The 26,259-nt window shown below is 36.7% G+C and overlaps 1 protein-coding gene, 1 long non-coding RNA gene and 1 pseudogene across 3 annotated transcripts; 2 read left to right on the top strand and 1 right to left on the bottom strand.

The window, feature by feature from the left end:
• The first annotated feature begins 2,261 nt into the window (after nucleotides 1–2,261).
• LOC144997648 (uncharacterized) lies at nucleotides 2,262–3,609 on the top strand. Of its 2 annotated transcripts, none has more exons than XR_013659882.1 (3): nucleotides 2,262–2,420; nucleotides 2,516–2,687; nucleotides 3,341–3,609. It is a non-coding gene; the product is annotated as an uncharacterized LOC144997648 (long non-coding RNA). The 2 variants fall into 2 exon arrangements; XR_013659881.1 differs by having other exon boundaries at nucleotides 3,273–3,609.
• Nucleotides 3,610–3,686: 77 nt separating this feature from the next.
• On the bottom strand, nucleotides 3,687–4,734 carry LOC145048946 (polyubiquitin-like; annotated as a pseudogene).
• Nucleotides 4,735–14,160: 9,426 nt separating this feature from the next.
• On the top strand, nucleotides 14,161–17,491 carry LOC144997523 (Nitrilase/cyanide hydratase and apolipoprotein N-acyltransferase family protein). Its single transcript, XM_078957420.1, has 10 exons — nucleotides 14,161–14,547; nucleotides 14,678–14,794; nucleotides 14,911–15,135; nucleotides 15,403–15,496; nucleotides 15,605–15,679; nucleotides 15,828–15,906; nucleotides 16,008–16,023; nucleotides 16,282–16,365; nucleotides 16,675–16,757; nucleotides 17,228–17,491. The coding sequence occupies exons 1-10, from the start codon at nucleotides 14,233–14,235 to the stop codon at nucleotides 17,304–17,306; spliced, it is 1,167 nt and encodes a 388-aa protein (XP_078813546.1). The 5' UTR covers nucleotides 14,161–14,232; the 3' UTR covers nucleotides 17,307–17,491.
• The last annotated feature ends 8,768 nt before the right edge of the window (nucleotides 17,492–26,259 follow it).

The raw sequence follows: 26,259 nt of genomic DNA, 5'->3' as shown, positions 1-26,259 counted from the left end.
GTTTCGTTGTTGAATCAAGAACCAAGTAGCAGCAGCGGACTATGATGGTGCTGTTAACGATTTGGAAAAGAACCAGGAAACTTGAAGCACAAGTGAGTAACAGAGTATAGATGGCAGATGCTCAATGATGAAATAGTGAAAGTGACGCCGAACAAAATTCATACGTATGAGCAGGAGAAACTACGTATAGGGCTCGATAGCATGTTTGATAGTGAAAATACTCGTTAGGGTTTCTGTGTATATTCCATCTGTATAAATAGTACAAGCAAGAATGTAGAAAATACAATAAGGACCCTATGCTATACAATGTATAAAAATATAAACTAACAGATTCCCGTAATGATGTCTGAATCGATGAAGGATTGGACAGAAGATTAATTTGTGTTCTTAGGGTATTTATCAAGTGACAGACTATTTCCATGTTACCATTTATCTCATATTGGTATAGTTACTATAACAATGTGTAAATAAAGTAACCATAAATAATTATTACAAAAATGGTCCTAAGGCCCTATTTTAGTTAAATATTATAATAATAAATTCAAACTTTGGGATTAAAATTACATGTCACCGTTTTCTCCATTCAAGTCTCAAGATGATAACATATTAGGTAAATAATAATATTGTGAAATGAACTCCTTAAGATTGCAATTTGCAATAACATAAATCGTTACGGTATATAGGAAAATAATTAGGGATGAGCATTAGGAGTGTCGGAACCGGAACCGGAATTGGTAACAAGGTTCCGTTACCGGTTCTCCATTTTTATGAAAACCGGTCCCGATTCTAAAAACCGAAACCGGTTTGACAATTTTTCTGTTTTTTAAAATGTGCATAACGCATTCATATGAAGTCGAAATTATTTGATTTTTTTCCAACATGTAATTTGGAGTTTGTAATTCATTTTTTACTCTATAAAAATATGTTTTGGTTAAATATTGAATCAGGCATATGCCCCGAAAGAAAGAATATAGTTGTTGTGTTTTTTCTATTTCAACATTTTTTTAAATCTGTCTCATTTTTTTAAACCTGCATAACTCATTCATATGACGTCGAAATTACTTAATTTTTTTCCCACGTGTAATTTGATATTTGTACTTAATTTTAGACTATAAAAACACATATTTTCGTTAGATATTGAATTAATTATAGACCCCGGAAGACAACATACCAATGTTGCTTATTTTATGTTTCAACATTTTTTTTGGAACCTGTCTAGCTTTTAAAATACACATAACTCACACATATGAAGTCGGAATTATTTGATTTTTTTTCATCATATAATTTAGTGTTTTTACTACATTTTAGAATGTAAAAAGTCATAATTTGGTTAAATATTGAATCATTTACAAGCTCCAAAAAATAACATATAATCTATAATATTTCAACCGGTTATAGTTTGAAAAATAACTGAAAACCAGGACCGGAACCGGAACCGACGGTCCGGTTCCCGGTTGTTAATATAGAAAAAGGGTTCCGGTTCCGAATCAGTCCGATTCTAAAGCTCATCCGTGAAAATAACTATCGCATCCATCTGGTTACGCTTAGCTAATCAACTAACTAATAACCAGGGCTGGTCCATTGTTTTTTACTACCTAGGGCGAAATAAGTATTTTATGCCCTTATATATATATATATATATATATATATATATATATATATATATATATATATATATATATATACACCATACAATAGAGAAAACGTGTGTATAAAAAATTTACAAAATAAAAAATACATTAAATTTTACAATCAAACAAATAATACAAGCAAAACCCTACAAAATCAACTAAAATGATGTTGTTATGCATTTTTTTGAAGTAAAACCTCTCTTATTTGAAAATAATCAATATTTTATACAAAAATCACTTTTGATACTTAAAACTGATAATTCATTCTTCTTTCACGAGTAATGGTACTTCAAGGATGCGATTTAAAGAGCTTCAATTTTGGAAAACTTCTTTCTGCAGAACCAACCATAATCAGCACAATCAAAACAAGTAGGTTCTACTCTGGATCTTTTCCTGTCGACCTCATGATATGCCCAACAAAACAAGTAGGTTTTTGTTGAGACTTTGACTGGGGTGGCTTATTATAATATCGAAATATAAGGAAAGCAGATTAAGACCAATTTTTGTAACTAGCTTAATATTATCTGGTTATTGGGCCAACACATGGGCGAATTGGGGCATAAATTTTATTCAATATGTATTAATATATATTATATTGGCCCAATATTAAGTCCAGTTGTCCAAGAAAAAATCAACGTCTGGGGCATATTTTCAATGAAAGCATCCCAAATAATCTATGATCTTGAGAATTGCAATCGTCAAAATCGGTATACAATAACACCCTTGTAAATTGAAAATCGTTGAGCGGTATGTGGAGATCGAGGAGGCAAGTTCTAAATCAGGAAATCGGTATATAATTTCTATTCTCAATTTCACATTCTAAATCAAATAGATATCTGATTTCTATTCTCTCCATCTTTCTAAACCTGCTGTGGATTCAATAGATCATCATCTGCTGTTATAGTTTGGTTTTTGTCAAGTTTCAATCTCCCGAGTTCCAATTAGGCATTACAACCTGAAGCATGAGGACAACGAAAGAATTAAAGAAAGGACCTGTCACATATTGGATTTTTCTAGTTTTTGAATGACTGAGCCTCTTCACACTTCATATATTCAGTGAGTTCTTTTTTACTTTTTCTATACTTCGTTTTTTCTTATTTGTTTCTGATTTTTGTTTTCTTTTCATTGATTTGGATGATTTTTTTATCTTTACATGTTGAATTTGAGTATAGTTGAAATTTGTTAAAGTCTCAAAGATTATATGATCAATTTAAATCAAAATCTATTGCTGCTTTGTATCTGATTCCTCTTTTTGAGCTCCAATTTCTAACTCAAAGTGATTATGCTTCGTATCTGATTCAGTTAAAAAATTGGCTGCATTCTCCTTGTTTTTTATTTTTTTAATTTGTCTTGTGTTATTGTGTTTTTTATGTGAATCTGGAGACATAAAAACATCGAGTTATCTATTGAACTTCTTAGTTCTGATTTCTGTCTTTTTAACTATCTTGACTGACTTTTAGAGGCAGTAGAAAGGTACTTTCTCCTCTGTTTGAATCAAAATATGAGTTTTGACTTCTGTTTTTTATTTTAACTATGGACTTTTTGAGGAAGTAAAATGGTATAAACTTATTTTATTGTTGTTATAGTATAGTAGTTCTGAAAAATATATTCTTATTTCTTATTTTCTGATTTATTTTTCAGATCTCTTAGACATTTTGAAAGTGGACATTGTATATTGTTGATTGTGCTGATTATGGTTGGTTCTGCAGAAAGAAGTTTTCCAAAATTGAAGCTCTTTAAATCGCATCCTTGAAGTACCATTACTCGTGAAAGAAGAATGAATTATCAGTTTTAAGTATCAAAAGTGATTTTTGTATAAAATATTGATTATTTTCAAATAAGAGAGGTTTTGCTTCAAAAAAATGCATAACAACATCATTTTAGGTGATTTTGTAGGGTTTTGCTTGTATTATTTGTTTGATTGTAAAATTTAATGTATTTTTTATTTTGTAAATTTTTTATACACACGTTTTCTCTATTGTATGGTGTATATATATATATATATATATATATATATATATATATATAAGGGCATAAAATACTTATTTCGCCCTAGCTAGTAAAAAACAATGGATCGGCCCGCATACAAAAGTCCCATGAAATCATTCGGAATGCCATTTTGGTTCTGAATCTTTGCCTTCACATTACCAATAGTGTCCGAGCTTTCCACCTCCAGCAGGTAACTCCTCCCTATCAAATTCTTAACAAAAATCTGCTTCTTGGGCGTATTAAGAAGCCCCTGAGGCCGCAAGACAAGATACAGAGTAGACCACATACGAATATTGTAATCAGCCAAAGTGCAACCATCTTTAAGCTGCACCCCATCATAATTAAGTATTTGCACATACGTCGGAAGGCCTAATATCTCCTCAATCTTTGCCATCACATTATCAATGGGGTCCGAGCTTTCCACCTTAAACGAGAAGGTATTCCCTGTCCAAGTCTTGACAAAAATACGCATGCAAATGCATTCATTAGAATGTTGCCGCAGAAGATGGAACAATGTAGATCCTTGTTGGATGTTGTAATAAGCCAAAGTTTCGGCATCCTCAAGCTGCTTTCCAGAGAAGATGAGACGTTGACGATTCAGTGGAAGCCTTTTGTCCTGAATCTTGGCTTTCAAGTCGTCGATTGTGTCGGAGCCTTCAACTTTCAAAGGGATAGTCTCGCCGGTTAAAGTTTTGAGAGATACCTGCATCCCGTCGTCGTGAAGGGGAAATATGAGATGCATAGGAGACACCTTTTCCTGTATTTTAGTTTTGACATCGTCAGTCGTATCAGAAGGTTCAACCTCTAGAGTGATTGTTTTTCCGGTAAACATCTTGATGAAAATCTGCATTCCACCACGGAGACGGAGGACGAGATTAAGGGTGGATTCCTTCTGGACATTATAGTCAGCAAGAGTTCTGCATTCTTCCAACTGCTTGCCGGAGAAAATGAGCCTCTGCTGATCCGAAGGAATACCTTCCTTAGACTGAATCTTGGCTTTGACGTTGTCGAATGTATCAGAATTCTCCACCTCCAAGCTAATCGTCTTACCCGTGAGGGTTTTGATGAAGATCTACATACCGCCTTGAAGATTGAGTGCTCAGATGCGGTGTATTCTAGAAGCCACCTATAAAATGTGGAACTGCCATTAAACTGAGACAAAATTGCAAGAATGGTCCCTGTGGTTAAGTGTAAATTGCCACTTTGGGTTAAACTGGTTTTGACTAGTACTAATGGTTCAAAAGTTTTCATTTTGTTGTGAGTTTGGTCCAAAACGATTTAAAATGATGAATTTGCCTCTTTCTATTTGTTATTTAATTAGTTTCCTAACAAAAAAAAATAAAAAATAAAAAGAAAAAATGAATCTCTCTCTCTCTTTCTCTCTCTCCCTCCCTCCCTCCCTCCCTCCCTCTCTCTCTCTGTGTGTGTGTGTGTGTGTGTGTGTGCAGTTTAGAGAACGTCACCGTCCTCACCCCTCCCCCAACCTTCACTCCCGCTGGGAAGCTTGAACACTACCGCCATAAAAAGATAAACAACACCATATCGAAGTTCTGGCAGCAAAACCCTAACCCTAAAAGTTTCAGGTGGCGACATAAACTCTAAAAACCATAGGGTCTCCTTCTTTCTTTCTTCAAACTCAATTGAAGCTCACCTGAGGGTCATTTGACGTTATTTCCTTCTTGAAACTCGATTAAAGCTCACCTGAGGGTCATTTGATGATGGGGATGGTTGGAAATGGTGGTGAAGAAGGGTGGAAGTAGATGTTTTTAGGGGTTGTCGGTGGTTTGGTCTTCATCGTTGTGCTTTGGTTTGTAAAGATGAAGCTCTTTGATTCTCAGGAGGAGGCAAATCTGAAACCCCCATTTACAAACCTTCGTTTCAGAGTTAGAACAACTATTAGGGTTCTCCTCTCTCCCTCTCACAGAAGCTCGTCTGAAAACCATTGGATCTTGCTGAGATACAGATTAATGGGCAAAGTTGCTTTGATAATGGAGATTACAATTAGGGTTTCTTTTTTCTACATATCCTTAAGAAGAAGAGGACGATGAAGATATGGGTCTGCAATGAAGAGAGAGGGAGAGAGAGAGAGAGAGAGAGAGAGAGAGAGAGAAAGACGGGTGGGAAAGAGAGTTTAAGAGAGAGAGAGGGATTTTTTTCTTTTTCTTTTAATTATGAAACTATTTAAATAAATAAATAAACTAAAAAAATAAAAACAAAGGGAAAAATGGTCATTATAAAAGAATTTAAAGTAAATTGGACCAAAGTGGCAACAAAATGAGTACCCGTGGACCATGAGTGCTAGTACAAACCTATTTGGCCCAAAGTGGCAATTTAACCATAGAGACCATTTTTGCAATTTTATCTTAAATTGAGGCTTCGATTCTACCAACTCCAGAGTTCAGTGTAAATGAGATTTCCGATGTTTAAGATAAAAATAAAATAAAAATTAAAGTGATATTAATAAAATAATTTTGAAAACAATTACCCTGCTCCGGTGTAACTAGGGATGAGTGTATGGACCAGGGAACCGGCTGGAACAGGTTTCGGAACTGGAACCCGATGAAACCGGTCAGACCGGGACCGATACTATAATCTCGACAATTTTTTGAACTGGGCCCGGTAAGAATCGGTCGTGGGAACCAGCCCAAAACCGAGAACCGGACTGGATACCCTTAAAAAAACCCCAAACTTTTATGTCGTTTGGACTTCTATCTTCTATGTTGGACAGGACGTAAAAAAAAGCGATCGTAATATTTAACAAAAACAAACAAAATACAATAATATATATATATATATATATATATATATATATATATATATATATATATATATATATATATATATATATATATATATATATATATATACCTTAAAAAGCATTTACAGGATTTTGCTGAATTTTAAGAGGTACTGTAACGACCCAAAAATACGACCCAAAAAAAATTTCGTTTTTAATACCATCAAAACCATAATCAGAGTATCATATAAATAAACCATGCGTGATATGCCCCAAAATATAATAAAGTACTGTGCGGAAACTGTAACATACTATATCAAAAACAACAACTAAATCAAATCCAGACTAAAGCTGAAACGGTGGTGTGTGCGATGCCGTCACCCAGAGCTCTTCCCTTTGCTTGCGGAAGTACCTGAAACCAAAACTGAAACTGTAAGCACGAAGCTTAGTGAGCTCCCCCAACTTACCACATACCATACAAAAACATATAAACACATATTGGGCCTTGCCCACTGCATCGGGCCGGGGCCCGGAAACTGCATCGGACCGAAGTCCGGAACTGACTGGGACCTTGTCCCCTGCATCGGACCAAAGTCCGGAACTAACTGCATCGGACCGGAGTCCGGAACTGACTGCATCGGACCGGAGTCCGGAACTGACTGCATCGGACCGAAGTCCGGAACTGACTGCATCGGACCGACGTCCGGAACTGACTGGGACCGTGTCCCCTGCATCGGACCGAAGCCCGGAACTGACTGAGCATAACATAGCATATCATAACAAACATACTGCATACTGCATCGGGCCGCAGCCCGGAACATAAAACACATAACACATAGCACATGAATTATGTCTGAACCACGAAGGCATCAAACATACTAACTACTACATCGGACCGAAGTCCGGAAACTACTACTAACTGGACGGGCCGGCATTGTGGCCTTAGACCCGCCCCTACGGGAAGGAAACTCACCTCGTAAGCTAGCGGATGAGTGTGTGGCTCGGAAAGCTAACGGTTGCTGCTCCTGAATCTCCTCGGCTACAAATCCATAAACACACTCAATCAATCACTAACACTACACTCAGGGTAAAATAACTCTTTTACCCTTGGTCAAAGTTGACTTACTCAGGGCTGACTCGCCGAGTCGGGATACCCAACTCGCCGAGTCCTAGACTCTCCGCTCAACTCTTACACGCTGATACTCGTTGAGTGTGGCATCGACTCGACGAGTACCCTCTGGATCCAAGAACTCAGATGATCTTCATCCGACTCGCCGAGTCAGATGAACAGACTCGACGAGTTGTTCTTGATCCTCAAGAAGATTGCCTTGGACTCGCCGAGTTGCATGAACAAACTCGCCGAGTCCCTCCATCACTGAGTCTACTCTCAACTCGCTGAGTCCACTCCCTAACTCACCTCGTCCACTTGACACTGATGAAACTGAAGAACTCGGGACTTGCGACCTGACTCGTCGAGTCGTTCATCCGACTCGCCGAGTCGCCGCCATGCAACATATTTTTACTCGATTTCTCTTGAATCCAACACATGCAAATGATAGATCTAGGTCCATTAAGCTGTTTTACCACGTAAAGTTTCCAACTTTACGTGCACAACCACATGAATGAGGGAAATAAGACTAAAATATGCACAATAAGGGTAGATCCATGGCTAATAAGCAATGTAACTCCAAAAAGACAGTGGATCTGGGCTCTACAACACCCCAACACTCAGATCCAAAGGTATTTCGGCTTAATAACACATTCAAGCAAGCATAAAGCTTGGAACAAGCATCAAATAGCCCTTAAAAGAGCTCTAATGGAAGTTTAAGCATGAAACCAGAAGAGAACTCCGAAAATACCTCAATAAGTTCACACTTGACCTTGGATCTTGGCACTAGAACTCGTTTCCTTGCTTCCTTCTTCTTCTCCTTCTTCACCCCTTCACAAAATGGAACAAGATCACTTATAAGCTCACAAATGGAAGGTTTAGGGTTTCTCACAGTGCTCTCAGGGGGAAAGTGACGAGATGGAGGCTATAATGGGGTTTAAATAGTGAGCAAACCCGGGGATTTAGGGTTTCACCCAGACGGACGGACTCGCCGAGTCCAGGATATGGACTCGCCGAGTCGCCGGCTCCCGCGTGCACAAGATGCGCGACCCGACTCGGCGAGTCAGGCTAGAACTCGCCGAGTCCCTCTTGAAAACTTAGCCCAAAATCAAATTAATTAACATACCGGAAACGGGTCGTTACAGGTACAACTCTTAAAACAACATTTACAACAAATTTATGCATTCCTAAAAATCATATCTTATCCACATAATTTAAGCAGTACAAAATGTTAAACACAATATACAAATATATAATGCTTGATAACCACCTTAACACTCGCGACAATATCTTATCTTGTCCCAACCATCTTTATCATTTGAATTCCCACTTGAAACTGAGTCAAACCCGCTTAACATGCACTTAAAATAAGGAGCCTCCCAACTATAGGATCTCATTTAAAGACCATCCTTTTTCCTGCTCTTCCATCTCTAGAAACACTAGCCCAGAAAATACATGCGGCCTCCATCATCTCCACTGGCTTACGATCTACCGTCGCCTATTGCCCTTATACACCATCATCCTCACCATCTCTTCATATACTACCATCACCGCTTTCACCCAACTTTATCACCCCAAATACATGACGCCACGCCCGCACCACCATATCACACCTCATACCTCTGGTAGCCACTGACCAATCATAATCGCACAACAACGAGTGAAAACCTTACAAAAATTCCACCACACCACTGCACTTTTATTCTTCCTTCATTGTCTTTGTCTCTATCAAACACCCACACTCAACTTCTCCCGTCGATGTCTCTCCCTAAAAACCATCGTTGCTACTTCCTGCCTCTAGCTCTCCCCAACACTACTGCACACATTCACAATTTGTTCTTGATTTGGTCAACTGTATACTTTACCCTCCTCATATCTACTTACCCTAACCACACTCCACCACCACCACCTTGATTACATCTAGGTAAACTTCGTGAATTTGACTCTTTTCTCTAAACCCTTTGATTTCATTATATTTTTATTAATTAGTTGCAATATTCTAACTTCAGGCTCATCGCAGGAGAAGGATTCTTACAGCAAATGGTTTTCAAATCTGGGATGAAACACCCTAATCACTCTTCTATTTATAAGAAAAACCCTAATCACTATTCGATTTTCTACCAGTTATCAGTATGTTATTTCTGTCTTTCTTTTTTATTTTGAATATGTATTTGTAGTATTTACTTTGAATTGAAGCAGTCATTAACAACTTTGATATGTTATTTGTCTCTATTTTTTGCACCGTTACCACTCATCGACATAGTAAACTTTGTGCCAATTTTCCAAAACTAAAATCCTTTTGGCCACCTACTGTTTATTTTCCCTCCTAATCAGTTCCTTGTACACCCTCCCCCTTTACATACACTCGATTTGACAGAACCAGAATCAAGTGAAATGGATTTTTGGTTTTAAGGTGTTTGGAAGAGGTAAAGAAATGTATATTTTTTTCTTTTTTTGATTTTGTTTATTTTTTTTTCAAATCTTTGATCTTTATAATCATTTTGTTCTTTTGGTGTTTGTAGCCACTTGCTTGAAGGAGATTATTCCTACCAAATTTGGATGACCAAAAATAGGGCCAAGTTTGTTTATATTTTGTTCATGCTTTTCTTTTTCCGTAAGGCTCTTAATTGTCAATTGCTTAGTAATATGTTAGATTATTTTATTTGTTAACATATTGTTGCTTATTTGATCAATTTATTTGTATATTACTAATAATGTTTGGTTTTCTAGAATTACTATTGAGCATGCTTTCCCATGAGATCTCAATTCAAGTGATCGTTATTTACTTTTTATGTAATATACATAGAAAGAAAAATATTACTACTAAGTTAACCTCCGAATATCGGTTACTACTCAACCAGGGAAGGAAAAGTTTTGTGGGATTCTAGTTTTTGAAAGAAAAAAAAAAAACTAAGTATATTGATATTGAACGTCTGTCTACTACTATTATTATTATTATTATTATTATTATTATTATTATTATTATTATTATTATTATGTTTCTTGCTCTAATTATTAATATTTCTCTTATTATTTTTTTGCTTGCAGGATCTATGTAGTCAGAAGAGTAAATATGGTATGTTATTTGTGATCAAATCCCCCTCCCCTTATCATGATTTAATCAAATATTATGAAGGTTAAACTTGACAATTGACATACAGGTTGAGACGAATGGAATATGATGAATTATGTGACCAATTTTGAAATCCTAAAGTTTTAAATTTGACAATTGACAGAGGTTAAAACAACATTATTTGCATCTCCTATCGATGCAAGTTCAATCTAATAGGTGGTGCGATTGACATTTTTTGAATAGGGTTGGATGAGATAACGGAAAGTGGGTACGTTGATATGAGACTGTCCTTATCCTAATATAAAGAAAGGGAAAAAATACAATGTATGGCTTTTCAATGTATGGTTTTTCTATATTCAACTTGTAATGTGAAACAGATATATAAGTATGTAAGATTTAATTAATGTTGGTTTTATAGTTATTACCAACTACAATATTGGTGTGTTGATTATGAACCTCGATTCGCTCTTCCAATCAAATGAATTTTGTTGTTTCATTTTGGTTTTGCCTTTTTGTGTGCTTATCTTGGTTTAAATTTGAAGTATATACTAGCATATCTCAAAATTTGTAATGGCATGAATACTCTAATAGTCAAACCTTATCTAGCACCCGTCGCTTGGCGTGGGTAAACGCTAGTATATATATATATATATATATATATATATATATATATATGTTCAGGTTCATTTAAGACCATTTTAATTTTGTGAGACCGTGAGATCAAATCTAAAAATAATTTTAAAATGCAAAATAAATGGAAAAATCCAAAAAGTTCTTTTTTTAAATATTATTTTTGAAACTTGAATTAACTAAAAAAAATAAAAAAATGCATCTCATGATCTCACAAAATTAGGCCGAACCTAACCCTATATATATATATATATATATATATATATATATATATATATATATATATATATATATATATATATATATATATATATATATATATATATATATATAGGTTCAGGTCATTTGAGACCATTCTAATTTTGTGAGACCGTGAGACCAAATCTAAAAATAATTTTAAAATGCAAAATAAATGGAAAAATCCAAAAATTCTTTTCTTAAATATTATTTTCGGAACTTGAATTAACTAAAAAAAAATTTTAAAAAAATAAATAAAATAAAAAAAAATCCCTTTTTTTTTTGAAAAATACGTGAAATATTTTAAATAGAATATTACACTGACATATTCTAAAAAATAATTTTAAAATGCAAAATAAATGGAAAAATCTAAAAATTCTTTTTTTAAATATTATTTTCGGAACTTGAATTAACTAAAAAAAATAAAAATAAAAATAAATAAATAAATAAATAATTCTTTTTTTTTTGAAAAATACGTGAAATATTCTAAATAGAATATTACACTGTACATAATCTAAAAATAATTTTAAAATGCAAAATAAATGGAAAATAATACTAGTTTAGTAGAATATTACACTGTACATAATCTTGCATGTGTTTGTCGATAGAAATTATGATATGGATATTATTGCTTCTTGAGTATTGGCCTGATGATTCACAATTGATAATTGGTCTGACACTTTTCTCCACCTAGATTACAGAGGCGTATGGTTGCTGATGGGACATTTTACCCAAATTGGTGTGATGTTGATCTGTTATACTTATGTTTAGATTACATTACACAAGTATATGTCAACTGCAATCAAATGTAATGTAATATTTGTGTTTTTCTTAATTTATGTAGGTATACATCCCCATCAATATACAATTGGCCATTAGTTTTTAAGATTTTATATTTACAGTCGTAGACACTAATCATCTACGATTTATTAAAATGATAACTATTTTTTTTATAAATCGACACCTGGTTAACTACTGTACGAGCCTGAATTCATATCGTCTTACATGCTATCAACTACTAGAGTATGCAGAAGAATGATCATATTCCCTCGAGAGTTTTCACACTTAGACTTGTGAAAGGCACATATAGACCACAACAATCTAGTGGGAGGGGGCACTATGTGTAGGTGGGTGAAGGGGGGGGGGGGGTTGTATGTTTTCCTTTAAGATGTTGACAACTGGCTGGTCTGTAACTATTAATGGTTCTACTAGCAAGTGAGAAAAGACATATCGTTGGTGATTTACACATATAACATGGGATACACATCACATCAACCATCTCATTTACATATTTATGTTTTATATTTTATAAATATGTGAATATATGTTTTTAGTACCCGTCATTAAGTTATGTTCATGTTCAAAGCTTAAGTTGGTTTTAGTTATGGTTATATGAACATTTAATTAGTATGATATCTTAATCAAATTGCATATGTATTGCATTAACAGGGTTGTGAGACGTTCTAGAATGTCAACGCACTTTACCAATTTCTTATTTTGCACAGAATGTCGTACCTACACAAAGCTATTCACTCCGACCCCCGTATGAAAGAATATGCAACATAGTATACTGCCCGTATGAACTCCTTTAATATACAACATTTTTAAAAGGCATAGTTTATATATATATCCAAACTCCTATGTATGCACACATGTACTCACCTTAGTCCTTGACAAAGGATCCTCCTCATTCAATACTCCATAAGCTATGTAGGTTTTTAAAATGTACCTAACTGGGTGCACCCCCAATGACCATGTTTCAGCTTTATTTTGTTAAAAAAGAATTCTACAAATATCGTTTCAACCTTCTCATTTTTAAACAAAATTATATCAATTCTCTCTTAATTTTCAAATTTTATGAATCAAGATGCTTTTCAGGAATTACGTTTGCAAGAAACCCACAACAATCTTTGATCAAATCCTATGGAATATGTTGCACACACCTATTGATATGAGGGATAGAAAAATGACCATTTCCTCCACCCTAATTATTTTCCGTAATTACTCCTCAACTCCTCAATTACGTCTACAAGTGTATTCAGTACATAAACACATATACTTCTCCATATCAAGGACTGAAGTACCCAAACTTTCCAATGCAAATTAATTTTAATCGACTAATATTTAAATTAAGTGTTTTGTGTATGCTTTTGCTTTGAATTTGAAGAACTCGCCATCTGAACAAATCAAACATAAAGGTGAGTTTTTACCTTGAATTTGAAGAACTCACCATCTGACAACCCTAATTGAAGTCTTCTCAACCCTTTTTTGAACTCTTCTTAAAACTAGAGGTAAAAAGGTGTGTGAATATGAGTTTTTACCTTGGATCTGAAGAATTCTTCTTAAAATCACAATTGATACAACAACTAAAAGAAAGCGGAAGAGGTTTGTTCACTTTTGCCAGTGTTGAAGAAAGTAGGGAACATATCAAGTGAGAAGGTAAATGGTTGGTGCTCATGTGGCAAACCACGTAAGATATGTTGTGATCTGACATAAACTAACGACTTCACTTTAATAATGTTTGCCAAAAGGATTGAACGAGTTAGTTTTTAAAACCAAGGGACCGATACATAACACGATTCAACATGTTTCGACAAACTACATGGACCAACCACATAATTTTGTTTATAAAAAATATAATTGGTAATATTTAATATAAAATTAAAAAAAATAACTGATTTAATAAAAATAGTCAAACCTAGAAAACCAAACAAAAGAAAAACCTCAAGAATAGTGCCTAATACTGACTACTGCCTACGGTAGATGTTCCATCAATTTTAACAGAAACAGAAGTAGCGTCAATGGTGAAAGTGACGGCGGAAAAGAAATGAGAAGTGGATCAATTGCGTTCTTGTCCACAACTCTGCCTTCATATACTTCGCCTGTAAATCTCAAAACTCTCCGATCATCGGCTGTTGTCGTAGCTACGCCGCTCGGCCGCCGTCTATCTTTACTACGCAACTTCCGGATTCCGCAAACTGGTAGTAAAGTCAACAAAATCAGCCCTGGTCACAATCTATTCAGCGTTACCACTACACGTACGCTCACCCGCGTCTCAGCATCATCCATGGCGTCTTCTTTTAGCCCTGAGAAAGCTAGGGTTCCTCCTGCTATCGATACGCCAATTCCTCCAATCTCCAAGGTTTCGTATTTCAAAATCTCTGTGCATGCATAGTGCTTAGATACAATTGGGGATATCCATGTACAATTCGGCATTCAACTTTACAAATTACTTATTTTGTGTGACTGATTGTATGATATCGCGATTGCAGTTCAAGATTGGACTATGTCAATTATCTGTTACTGCAGACAAGGAGAGGAACATTGCCCATGCCCGTGTAGCAATCGAGGAGGCAGCTGAAAAGGGTGCCAAGCTTGTTCTTCTACCTGTAATTTTCTATTACGAACTTTTACTCTTCTGTATATCTTCCTTCCTCGTTAGTTAAATGCACACTATGAACTCGATTTTGAAAGCTCTAGAACTTTAACAATTGTCATCTCTCAGGAAATATGGAATAGTCCATATTCAAACGATAGCTTCCCTGTGTATGCTGAAGACATTGATGCTGGGAAAGACTCATCTCCTTCAACAGCAATGTTGTCTGAAGCTGCTCGTTCTTTGAAGATCACAATAGTTGGTGGATCCATACCAGAAAGATGTGGGGACAAGCTTTACAATACTTGTTGTGTTTTCGATACTGATGGAAACCTGATAGCTAAACACAGAAAGGTATTCTTCTAGTTATGGTCTTTAAGCATTGGGAACTTTAATATTATATCATGCTGTTTTCATTTACTTTGTATTAAGGTAATGCATTTTGAAAAATTCAACCCAATTATAAGAAATGAAAGTAGGGTGCTTTGAGAAACAAAAATCAATAGAAGTATGTTGCAATTTCTTGCATATAACCCCTAATTTTACTCTCATTATCATCATGAATTCATAGAGATAAAGTTGTGATAATTAGTGTGATATGACATTATGACTACATGACAGATACACCTTTTTGATATCAATATTCCTGGAAAGATTACATTTGAGGAATCAAAGACTCTTACTGCTGGAGAAACTCCTACTGTTGTTGACACAGGTTTGTTTGTAATTAAATGCAGAATGTTTGTTTTTCTATAAATGAAAAAAGTCCCTTTTTTTTTTTAAAACATTCATGAGTCTAATTAAATTATAATCTTATATGCAGATGTTGGACGCATAGGCATAGGCATCTGCTATGACATTCGATTTCAGGAACTAGCCATGCTATATGCAGCTAGAGGTTTATTATACAACTCACACTTTTCTACTTTTTTGTCTATTGTATTTAAATAATTAAATTTAATTCCTAACTTTTAACAATTTCCATTTTTTACAAATTAAATTAATTGTTAAGCTACTTTTTTTTAGTAATGAATGTTGCATATCAGGTGCTCACCTACTTTGTTATCCTGGGGCCTTCAACATGACTACTGGCCCACTGCACTGGGAGTTATTACAAAGGGCAAGGTATATTTTTTATATATATTTTTATATTTATGGATTATATAATTAAAAGTTTTAACAGTAAGATATGCTACTAACTTAATTTATATATATATGATATGCAGGGCTGTGGATAATCAGGTATGATATACTAATTACCTTTTTAAACATTTTCATCAAAAAAAAAAAAAAAAACAGAAGTTGTAATTTTAATGGCAAAAAAATTGAACTTTTAGTATTTTTCTATCTTTTGAACTAAGATTTGTCATTTGATACATTATAACTGTTGGAAAAAAAATGATTAATCTTTGTTGAAAACATAATTTTAATATCGGATAATGTATTTATTTAATTTTATATAAAAATAAAAATTAATTAGTATTGATTTCGTGACAACAGTTATATGTAGCAACTTGCTCTCCTGCTCGAGATGCTGAGTCTGGTGGCTATGTGGCATGGGGCCATTCCACGCTTGTGGGACCCGTAAGTTTCGCAACCTCATTACTCTCTTATATTCGATTTATTTATTAGTGAAATGCAAGAAATAGTTTTCTACTTTAAAATTTTGACCAATTATATTGTTTTAAAAAGTTAAAAATTGTAAGTACAATGTTGTAGTGGAAAGAAATAGTAAGATGCTATAATACACATATATGAAAGTACATTGCTATTTCTTTCATCTAGTTCTTAATATTGTGATTGAAAGTTTGTAATAAAAAAATTTAAAGTAGGATGCTATAATACACCAATAAATGAGAGCATGTTGTTATTTCTTGTTGTGATATTTGATAGTTTGGAGAGGTATTGGCTACTACAGAACATGATGAGGCAACCATTATATCAGAGATTGATTATTCACTCATGGACCTAAGGAGGTGAGTTTTGACTTTGAAGTTGTTTTAAAAATCATTAGGAGCTTTTAATTATTATCTTTCAAAACTTTAATTAAGTTATTTCGAAAACCTTAATTGAAAAAGTTTTTAAAAACGTTTAGGCCATGTTTGGTAGACTAACTGAAACTAAACTGCGAGCTGATAAAAAATGACTTTTGGTAAAAAGTAAAATCTAATATGGTAAATGTGAAATAACATAAAAGTTTGATTCAATATTTTAAGACAAAAACGTAATACATTTGGGATGTACTCAAGTTAGGATATTTAAATAAATGGTATATTTAATAGAATTTTGGAAAAGCTACATTTGTTGAAATGCTAGTTTGAGTAGTTTTCTAAAGAACTTGTGTATAAGCTACTTTTTAGCTTTCCAAACATAAGAATTTGAAAAAACCAAAAAATATAAAATGGCAAGTCATAACTTGGTATTAATTAATCAATAAAATGTATAGGACAAATCTCCCGCTACAGAAGCAACGTCGTGGTGACCTCTACAACTTGGTTGATGTTCAAAGGTTTAATTCTCAGTAATTTTGGCTTTTTTTTTTTGGTCATTTTATTTTAGCGACATATGTTTGTGTAAACATTTTATTGCTGAATGTGTAATCCCATTGTTGGGTGTTGTGACTTTTTGCATCACAATTTTACTGATTACTCGTTTGTACATTGTGGAAGTTATGTCCTTTTTAATAGCCTTCTCTCTTTGTCCCATATAACACCAGTTTCAATATCAATATAATAAGTGCCATAAATATGTATTTTTTTTTCCTTATCAACATTAGTCTTAGTCGAATGACTTAAAATGTTTATAGGCTTAATTAATGACTTAACAACCAATAACTCAAAATTTGCTTTTTAGGTTAATGAACTTTTAGTTGTATCCAATAAACAAACTAGCTTTTATTTTGGTTTTAAAATACTAGCTGTTACAATTTGTATAGGTTAAAATGACAACAAACACTATCATTTTGCTACGTTTAACTGATAGTCTGTTATGGTCATTTTTTCAAACCACAACTTCAACTATATGGATTTTTACCGACTAAAATGACAAGTTCGCAAAACAATATCTTGTCACAAAACAATATGACATTGTTAATGGTTATTGATTTTGAAACAAACACGGAAATTTTGTAGGGCTAAAATGACGTTCTTGGCCCTTTTCTGTTTCTATGCTTAAATCTCCTTTTTGAAGCCATTAAAGCCATTCTTGAACCATTTCTTAGCTTAATAGTAACATAGAGGACTCATGGAGTTGATTAGCCTTCGGGTCTAGCTAGATTTGAACTCCAGAAGCTTAGATCTAACACCTTTCTGGATCCATTTTGCATGAAAGCTCTAGATCTACTATTATAGTGTGCTTTGAACCTTAAAACCTTCATTTGATGTTATTCACACGTAAAGTTGGAAACTTTACGTGTAAATCAAGTCCCAGGAATCCAAATCTATTAATGGTATGGACTGGTTTCAAGCAGAATCGAGTATATAATGTTTGCATGCATACGACTCGGCGAGTCGTTCTTCTGACTCGGCGAGTCGAGTCGCGAGTCCCCTGTGTTTCCTTTTTCGAGTTATACCGAGTGGAACCAGTGAGTGAGAGGTGGACTCGGTGAGCTAGAGGGTTAGAATCATTCGTGGAAGAACTCGGCGAGTCAATGCCCTGACTCGGCGAGTCCAAGGGAATCTTCATACTTCAAGAACAGACTCGATGAGTTGTTCATACAACTCGGCGAGTCACAGCTAGAATGATCATCTGATGAAGGAGAACTCGACGAGTTGTTCATACAACTTGGCGATTCGGATGCAGATTATCGGAGTGTTAGTAGCGAAGAGGAACTCGGCGAGTTTGCGCCAAAACTCGACGAGTAGTAGCGAGTGGAATCAAGAAAGTAAGAGTAAGGACTCGACGAGTTGGCGACCCAACTCGATGAGTCAGGTCAACTGAATGTTGACTTTGACAGTTAGGTTGACTTGGACCAGGGGTAGGAGAGTCATTTTACCCTCAGTATTATTATTATAAGTATTTGATTGATGGTGCTCATGGATATTGTAGCCGACGTGAAACCGGAAACGCAGCAGACAGATTCTGGAGCAGTCCTTTCAGCAGCTAGGCTACGAGGTGAGTTTCCTTCCAGTAGGAACGGGTCCAAGGCCACAATGCCGACCCGTTTAGTTAGTAGTAGTTTCCGGACTTCGGTCTGATGCAGTTGTTAGTGTGTTTGATGCCTTCGTGGCTCAGACAGGATTTATGTGTTATGTGTTATGGGCTACGGCCTGACGTAGTATGCAGTATATGAGTTTATGATGATGTGTGTTATGCTAGTTGATATGTGTATATGCTATGCTATGATCAGTTAGTTCTGGACTTCGGTCCGATGCAGTCAGTTCCGAACTTCGGTCCGATGTAGCTAGTTCCGGACATCGGTCCGATGCAGGGGACAAGGTCCTAGTCAGTTCTGGACTATGGTCCGATGCAGTTTCCGGGCTTCGGTCCGATGCAGTGGGTAAGGCCCAGTACGTGTTTATATGTTATTGTATGGTATGTGGTAGTTTGGGGGAGCTCACTAAGCTTCGTGCTTACAGTTTTAGTTTTGGTTTCAGGTACTTCCGTAAGTAAAGGGAAGAGCTCGGGATGATGGCATCGCACACACCACAACTTCAGTCTTTATCCTAGGAGTTTGTTTTGATTCGTAGTTTGATTTGATACAGTTGTTTCACAACATTTTATTATGAGTTGAGATATTTGATGTATGGTTTTTATGATATGACAATCAATATATGATTTTTATTACTATTTAAACAAAAAAATTTGGGTCGTATTTTGGGATGTTACAAGTTGGTATCAGAGCCTTGGTTTGAGGGATTCGGGCACACTTCCGGGTGTGTCTGAACTCAAACTAAGGAAATGGTAAAATGTTTTTCGAAAGAAAAGAGTTTTAGAAAAGTAAAAAGAATTTTTAAGAAAGATAAAAACTTTGAAAAGAGAAAAGGGGTATGGTGCATGCGATCAACCGAGCTCAAGTAAGTACTCTCAAATTACCCATACAAGTTATGTTATGAATATCAGTTTCAGTTTCAGTAGAACAACATGCTAGTATAGAACGAAGGATCTAGGAGGATGCCTTATATGTCTGCTTTATGTGTTTCAGCATTATAAGAATTGCATGCTAACATAGAGTAGTCAGCAGTAGGATAGCCTGTTTAGGTTATGCCTAATAATATGAACTTAGCATTGTATGCTAGTACAACTTCCCTTTTTATGAGGATATAATTTCTTGAGTGGTCTCCTATGTCTGAATGCTGTTTGCTTTGTGCTTTGTGGGACTCTAAGTGATGAGAGTTAGCCATTAGGTGAATGTGTCACGTCACATGTGAACATGGTTGAATAATCTCAGAGTGCTAGACTTAGCCCTATTGTGCAACTCTTGTTTGAGTATAACCGTTGTAGGGATGAGTCTTTTACTTGAAGGATTATCTGAGCCTCTCTGCATGTGATGGTATTTAGGTGATGGCTAATTGGCATCACAGGGAGGCTTTCAGAAGCTGAGGACTGGGTCGGGTATAGTCAGAGAATTCCCTAGGGCAAGCCTAGGATGAGAGTAACAGAGATCATTAGCAGTAATAGTGACTTGGTGGAGTCAAGGCAGTACTTGAGGAAAGTATGGATAGATGTGGAAGGTAGTATGGGCCCGTACTACTGGAAGCAGAGGATCCGTACTCGAATCAAGGAAAGCTGAGATGAGACCGGGAAACTTGTGGTAGTAGTGACCCCTAGAGATATATCAGTGTTCATGACGTTTATTATGTTGTGTTTCAGAATGGTGATATTACGCCCTAGACCAGCAGTCAACAGTTTAAGTGCCGGAGGGGGATCAGGATCAGGCCCGGAGGCCGGGCAGTTGGATGAGCAAACTAGGGAGTTTCTCTCTTCAGAGATTACTCGCACCCTACTTGAGCAGACTCCTGTGATCTTTGGTTTGATCAAGGAGGGTATCTTGGAGTTGATGAATGAGAGACTGAGTACTTTCCGTGCTGAGGTAGCGGCCATGATGGGGTCGCGCACGCTTACCTTCAGGGAGTTCCGTGCATGTGGAGCTCCAGATTACCACGGGGTGCAGGACCCCATAGCGAGCACCAGATGGTTGGCAGATGTGGCCAACGCCTTCCGCACTAGCAGATGTCTTGAGGGGGACAAGGTCAGATTGGCATCTTGTCTTCTGAAGGACAGGGCACGGGATTGGTGGGAGGAGATTGGTCATGCCATCGGGGATGACACAGCCTTGGATACCATGACCTGGGCAGACTTTACTACCAGATTCAGAGTCGAGTACGCACTAGTTATTGAGGTGCAACAGTTAGCACGCAAGTTTCAGGATCTTACCTAGACTACAGAGACAGTGGCGGAAATTACCGCCAAGTTCAAGGAAAGGGCACTTCTCGTTCCTCAGTACATGGCTGATGAGGAAATGAAGGAGGCTCGTTATCATGAGATGCTGCAGAGTGATATCTTCCAGTTTGTGAGCCGGTCCAGCTGTAAAACGCTGGATGACATGATTGCTAGGGCACGAGAGAAGGAGATTGACCTTGAGATGAAGAGAAAGAGGAAGCCGGAGGAGGCACCAGGTTAAGGGAATTTGGGCAAAAAGCCCAAGGGTTCAGATCATAGATCTAGGAGTTAGCAGAGCCACGCTCGGTGTGGCAAGTGTGGGAGATTGCACGACGGGGCGTGCAAGGCAGGGAGTGCCGGCTGCTACAAGTGCGGCCGGACTGGGCATATGAGCAGAGATTGTACAACCACTACCACCACCGTTGCGGCATCAGATCTGATTTGCTTCCAGTGTAATCAGAGGGGACATAAAAAGTCCCAGTGTCCGAGTTTAGCGGCAGCGGGGAAGGTGTCAGCACCAGCTCCTGCTACCTTGAGGATTTCAGATGGCCGTCAGGGCCGAGTCGAGACGCCGGTGGCGAAGAGTAGGGCTTTTCAACTGACAGCAGAGGAGGCACGAGGAAATCCTGATGTGGTGGTGGGTATGTATTTTTCCCTTATCTTAGTATTTATTTGTCACACCCCAAAACCAAGAACGGCGGAAACGTTCTGGGGCGGAGGACGTCATGTAAGTATCACAACACAGTAAATGTAAATAAGCAAACAACATCATCCATTGCATTAAATATATATAATTTTAATACAAGCGTGTTCTGTACATTATAGACACCAAAAATAACGTATATCAAAATAATAAGATGAGTCTTGAATGCGCTCCATCTTCTCAAAAGCTGGTCTCGGTACCTGTCTACTGACGACCTGAGAATACAAGTTATTTTGAAAGAGTTTATCAGCATTAAGCTGGTGAGTTCATAAGTATTTTAGTGTCAGAAGTTGTCCTTCAAAAATGTTTAAATCTGTATCAAGTATAAGTTTGTAAAATGTATGTAAAAGTTTGTAATTGTTTGTAAAAGTTTGAATCTCTCAGAAAAACCTATATTTTCTATTAAAGAAGCCTTCTACCAAGGCTTGTCTGTTTTGTATGTTCGTTTGATGTAAAAGTGTGTAATTTCCCAAATGTAACTATCATTTAACAAAATATAGTTTGTACATAAACGTTTAAGTGAGGTTATCACTAAAATATGTAATGGGTAAATTAATGTAGTACTGTAGCCTTTGTATTATAAGACTACTGCGGTACTAACTACCTTAAACCGGATTTATATTAAGGCATTACGTGATAAATTGCACCATACTATCGACTAGTAACAACGACAAATGAATGGTCGTAATAACGGAATGACGTTTGGCACCCGCAGACCTGCAGGTCCGGCTGTAGCTAGCAGCAAGGTGTAGGATTGTCAATCCAGTATAGATCTACACGCAAACTCAACGCTCTCCCTTCAAGAGAATTCTGGCTACAACTCGAGCCATGACAGTTAAGTCATGCTCCGATTTAAATCACAATAATAAAGTATTCATGTATATGTACTGTTTCTCTTTCTAGTATATGTATATGTATTGTTTCTAGCATCATTGTATATGTATTGTTTCTAGTATATGTATATGTATTGTTTCTAGCATCATTGTACATGTATTGTTTCTAGCATCATTGTATATGTATTGTTTCTAGCTTCATTGTATATGTATTGTTTCTAGCATCATTGTATATGTATTGTTTCTAGCTTCATTGTATATGTATTGTTTCTAGTATATGTATATGTATTGTACTATGTTACCCCGATGGTAACTAACTATTGATGTACTGATAAATATGAGTATGGAAGTACTTTTTATGTCTATACATGTATATATTATATATATCTAATGTTGAAACGACTTTCGGATGGTCACCCGAAGCTCCACCAGACCACATCCAAATCAAGGAAAAGGAAATAGGATAAGTGGCTTTCCTAAGCCTTTTAAACATTATTTATACATCTATACGTATACGGGCATGCAATTTATAAGAAGTAGAACAAAGTTTAATAAAAGCATTTGATAAGTAAAAAGAGTTTGTAAAACGTTTGAAGTGAAACAGTTTGATAAATAGTTTGAACATTGGTAAAAATCGTTGTTTTCCTAGTTATTAATCACATGTGATTAAAGGCAATCACATGTGATTGAAGCAATAACTATAAGTATTTGACTTGTATCCCCCCCATAAAGTGTTTAAAACATTTAAAATCATTTCAAAGGTTGATTCAAGGGGTATGAACTCACATGTGGTGAGTCGCTTGAATTGAGGTATCGGGTACCGTGCTAAGTGTCAAACGGAGACTTGTTCACACGTACGAGCCTAGTTATCATATAATAAGCATATATATAACTAATTAGCCACATAATAACTTAACAAAGTAAGTTAATACAATTAGGAACATGTAAGCACTCTTATGAGTGTTTAAGGTTCAAATGGTTACATCTAAGTTGTTACGGGACAAGGCAAAAGGGTTTGAAACATCAAATGGCCTTGTATAGGAGTTTACCACCCAACAAACCCCACATCTTGGAGTTTACGGCCGTAAACTCATGGGTTTATGGCCGTGAACTCCTCAAAGGTTGGTTTTGGGTGTTTTATGGTGCTATCTTGGTCCTAGCTCACTCCTAGCTTTGTTGGAATAACACATGAAGTAGTTTAAGGCTCTAGAACACTCCATATGGGAGTTTACGGCCTAAAGGCATTCACCCTAGAGTTTACAGCCGTAAACTCTTGGAATTAAATTGATTTGAGGCTTTTAAACATCAAGGATGGCTTCCATGAATTTATCTAAGGCTTATGGGGACAAGATGCACACATTTAGGGCATCACTTGGAGTTTACGGCCCAAGATATGTTCATTGGCCGTAAACTCTTTTCAAGGAGTTGTTTTGATGTTTTCTACTCTCCATTCTAGTCCCAAGTATGCAAGGTAATTTGTCTTAAGGCCTTAGGTGTGCTTGGAATGATTTTTACACAAGAAAAGGGGGTTTACGGCCCAAGATCCTTTCCTTGGCCGTAAACTCCTAAAACCCTTTCATTTGGAAGTGTTTTTATGTCCAAAACAAGCACAAGAACTAGTGGTTAAAGTCTCAAAGCTCAAGGAGGCAAGATAGGGCTTGTTTGCCCATTTGAAAGGGGTTTACGGCCTAGGTGTTCTTTGGCCGTAAACTCCTCTAATCTTGTTGATTTTGGACATAAAATGATGTTATAAGGCATATAGGAAGCATTAAAAACATGTTTAGGAAAGCAGACTCACAATCCGGGATGAAAACCCGAAGATCCGTCAGAGAGAATTGGCTTTTCTCTAGTTGGAATTGTAAATAATGAACTAATTTAGTTCTGAAAACTATTTATAGTCCTGGAATATTTTGACAGAAAATATTTTTATTTCGGGAATCGGACTATAATATTGTGAAACTTTCAGTGTTCAAGTTTCACGATCATAGGAGCATTCATTCTCCAGATATGTCCAGAAACGTAAACCCTAATGTACACAAACTTGTTCGGACAAGTCTGAAATTTACAGAAATTGGACTAGCTTCTATTGAATAGATGATGTTCGTACAAATGAAAATTTCGGGTTGTCACATCATCCCCCCGTTAGAAGGAATTTCGTCCCGAAATTAGAATTTAAGCAAATAAGAAGTTACAAATAACTAAGCGAAGAGATGAGGATGTTTCAGTTTCATCTGGTCCTCGCGTTCCCAAGTGAATTCTGGTCCTCGCTTGGCGTTCCAGCGAACCTTCACGATAGGGACACGGCTTTGCTTCGTCTGCTTGACCTCACGGTCCATGATCTCTACAGGTTCTTCCACGAAGTTGAGGCTCTCGTTGATCTCGATTTCGTCGAGTGGGATTACGAGAGTTTCGTCGGACAGACACTTTTTCAAGTTAGATACGTGGAATGTAGAATGTACGTTACGAAGTGTGTCGGGTAGATCAAGTTTGTAAGCTACGGGGCCGACTCTTGCGAGAATCTCGAAAGGCCCTATGTACCTAGGATTAAGCTTCCCACGCTTACCGAAGCGTATCAAGCCCTTCCAGGGTGAGACTTTGAGAAGAACTCGGTCTCCCACCTGAAATTCCAAAGGTTTTCTGCGTTTATCAGCGTAGCTCTTTTGTCGGTCTCTAGAGGCTTTCAATCGTTCACGAATCTGAACGATCTTCTCTGTCGTTTCCCGAATGATTTCCGGACCAGTGAGAGTACTGTCGGAAGCTTGCCCTCTCGCTAATTGGGTATCACCCACCTCAGCCCAGCACAGAGGGGATCTGCACTTTCGGCCGTAGAGAGCTTCAAATGGTGCTGCTTTTATGCTCGTGTGATAACTGCTGTTGTAGGAAAATTCGACGAGGGGTAAATGAGTATCCCATGCTTTTCCAAAGTCAATTACACAAGCACGCAACATATCTTCTAAAGTCTGGATTGTTCTCTCACTCTGTCCGTCAGTCTGTGGATGGTAGGCTGTGCTCATGTCCAACCTTGTTCCTAGGGAATGTTGTAGTGATTGCCAAAATCTTGAGGTGAACCTACTATCTCGATCGGAGATAATGGATATAGGTACACCATGTAATCGTACGACTTCCATAATGTATGTTCTCGTAAGTTTCTCCATTTTGTCGGTTTCTTTGATAGGTAGGAAGTGTGCAGACTTGGTCAATCTATCAACGATGACCCATATGGTATCAAGTCCACCCGTTGTCTTGGGCAACTTGGTTATGAAATCCATAGTGATCCGCTCCCACTTCCATTCTGGAATTTCTGGTTGTTGCAGTAAACCAGAGGGCTTCTGGTATTCGACCTTTACCTTTGCGCAAGTAAGGCATTTACTTACGAAGGTAGCAATCTCTGCTTTCATATTAGGCCACCAGTATAGCTTTTTAAGATCCAGATACATCTTATCTGAACCTGGGTGGACGGAATACCGAGTGTTGTGCGCCTCGGTCATGACTAGGTCTCGGAAACCACCGTGTTTCGGTGTCCAAATCCGATTCATGAAGTATAAGGCTTCGTCACCCTTG

This window comes from Lactuca saligna, chromosome 5, assembly GCF_052625555.1.
Source record: "Lactuca saligna cultivar CGN05327 chromosome 5, ASM5262555v1, whole genome shotgun sequence".
Taxonomy (NCBI): domain Eukaryota; kingdom Viridiplantae; phylum Streptophyta; class Magnoliopsida; order Asterales; family Asteraceae; genus Lactuca; species Lactuca saligna.
Note: the sequence above shows the minus strand (reverse complement) of the source record. Positions and strands in the feature narration are given on the sequence as shown.

Coding starts and splice junctions, on each gene's coding strand:
- LOC144997523 (XM_078957420.1), top strand. CDS start 14,233: ATGAGAAGTGGATCAATTGCGTTCTTGTCCACAACTCTGCCTTCATAT. Junction 15,136..15,402: donor TGATAGCTAAACACAGAAAG/GTATTCTTCTAG, acceptor ACTACATGACAG/ATACACCTTTTTGATATCAA. Junction 15,497..15,604: donor TCCTACTGTTGTTGACACAG/GTTTGTTTGTAA, acceptor TCTTATATGCAG/ATGTTGGACGCATAGGCATA.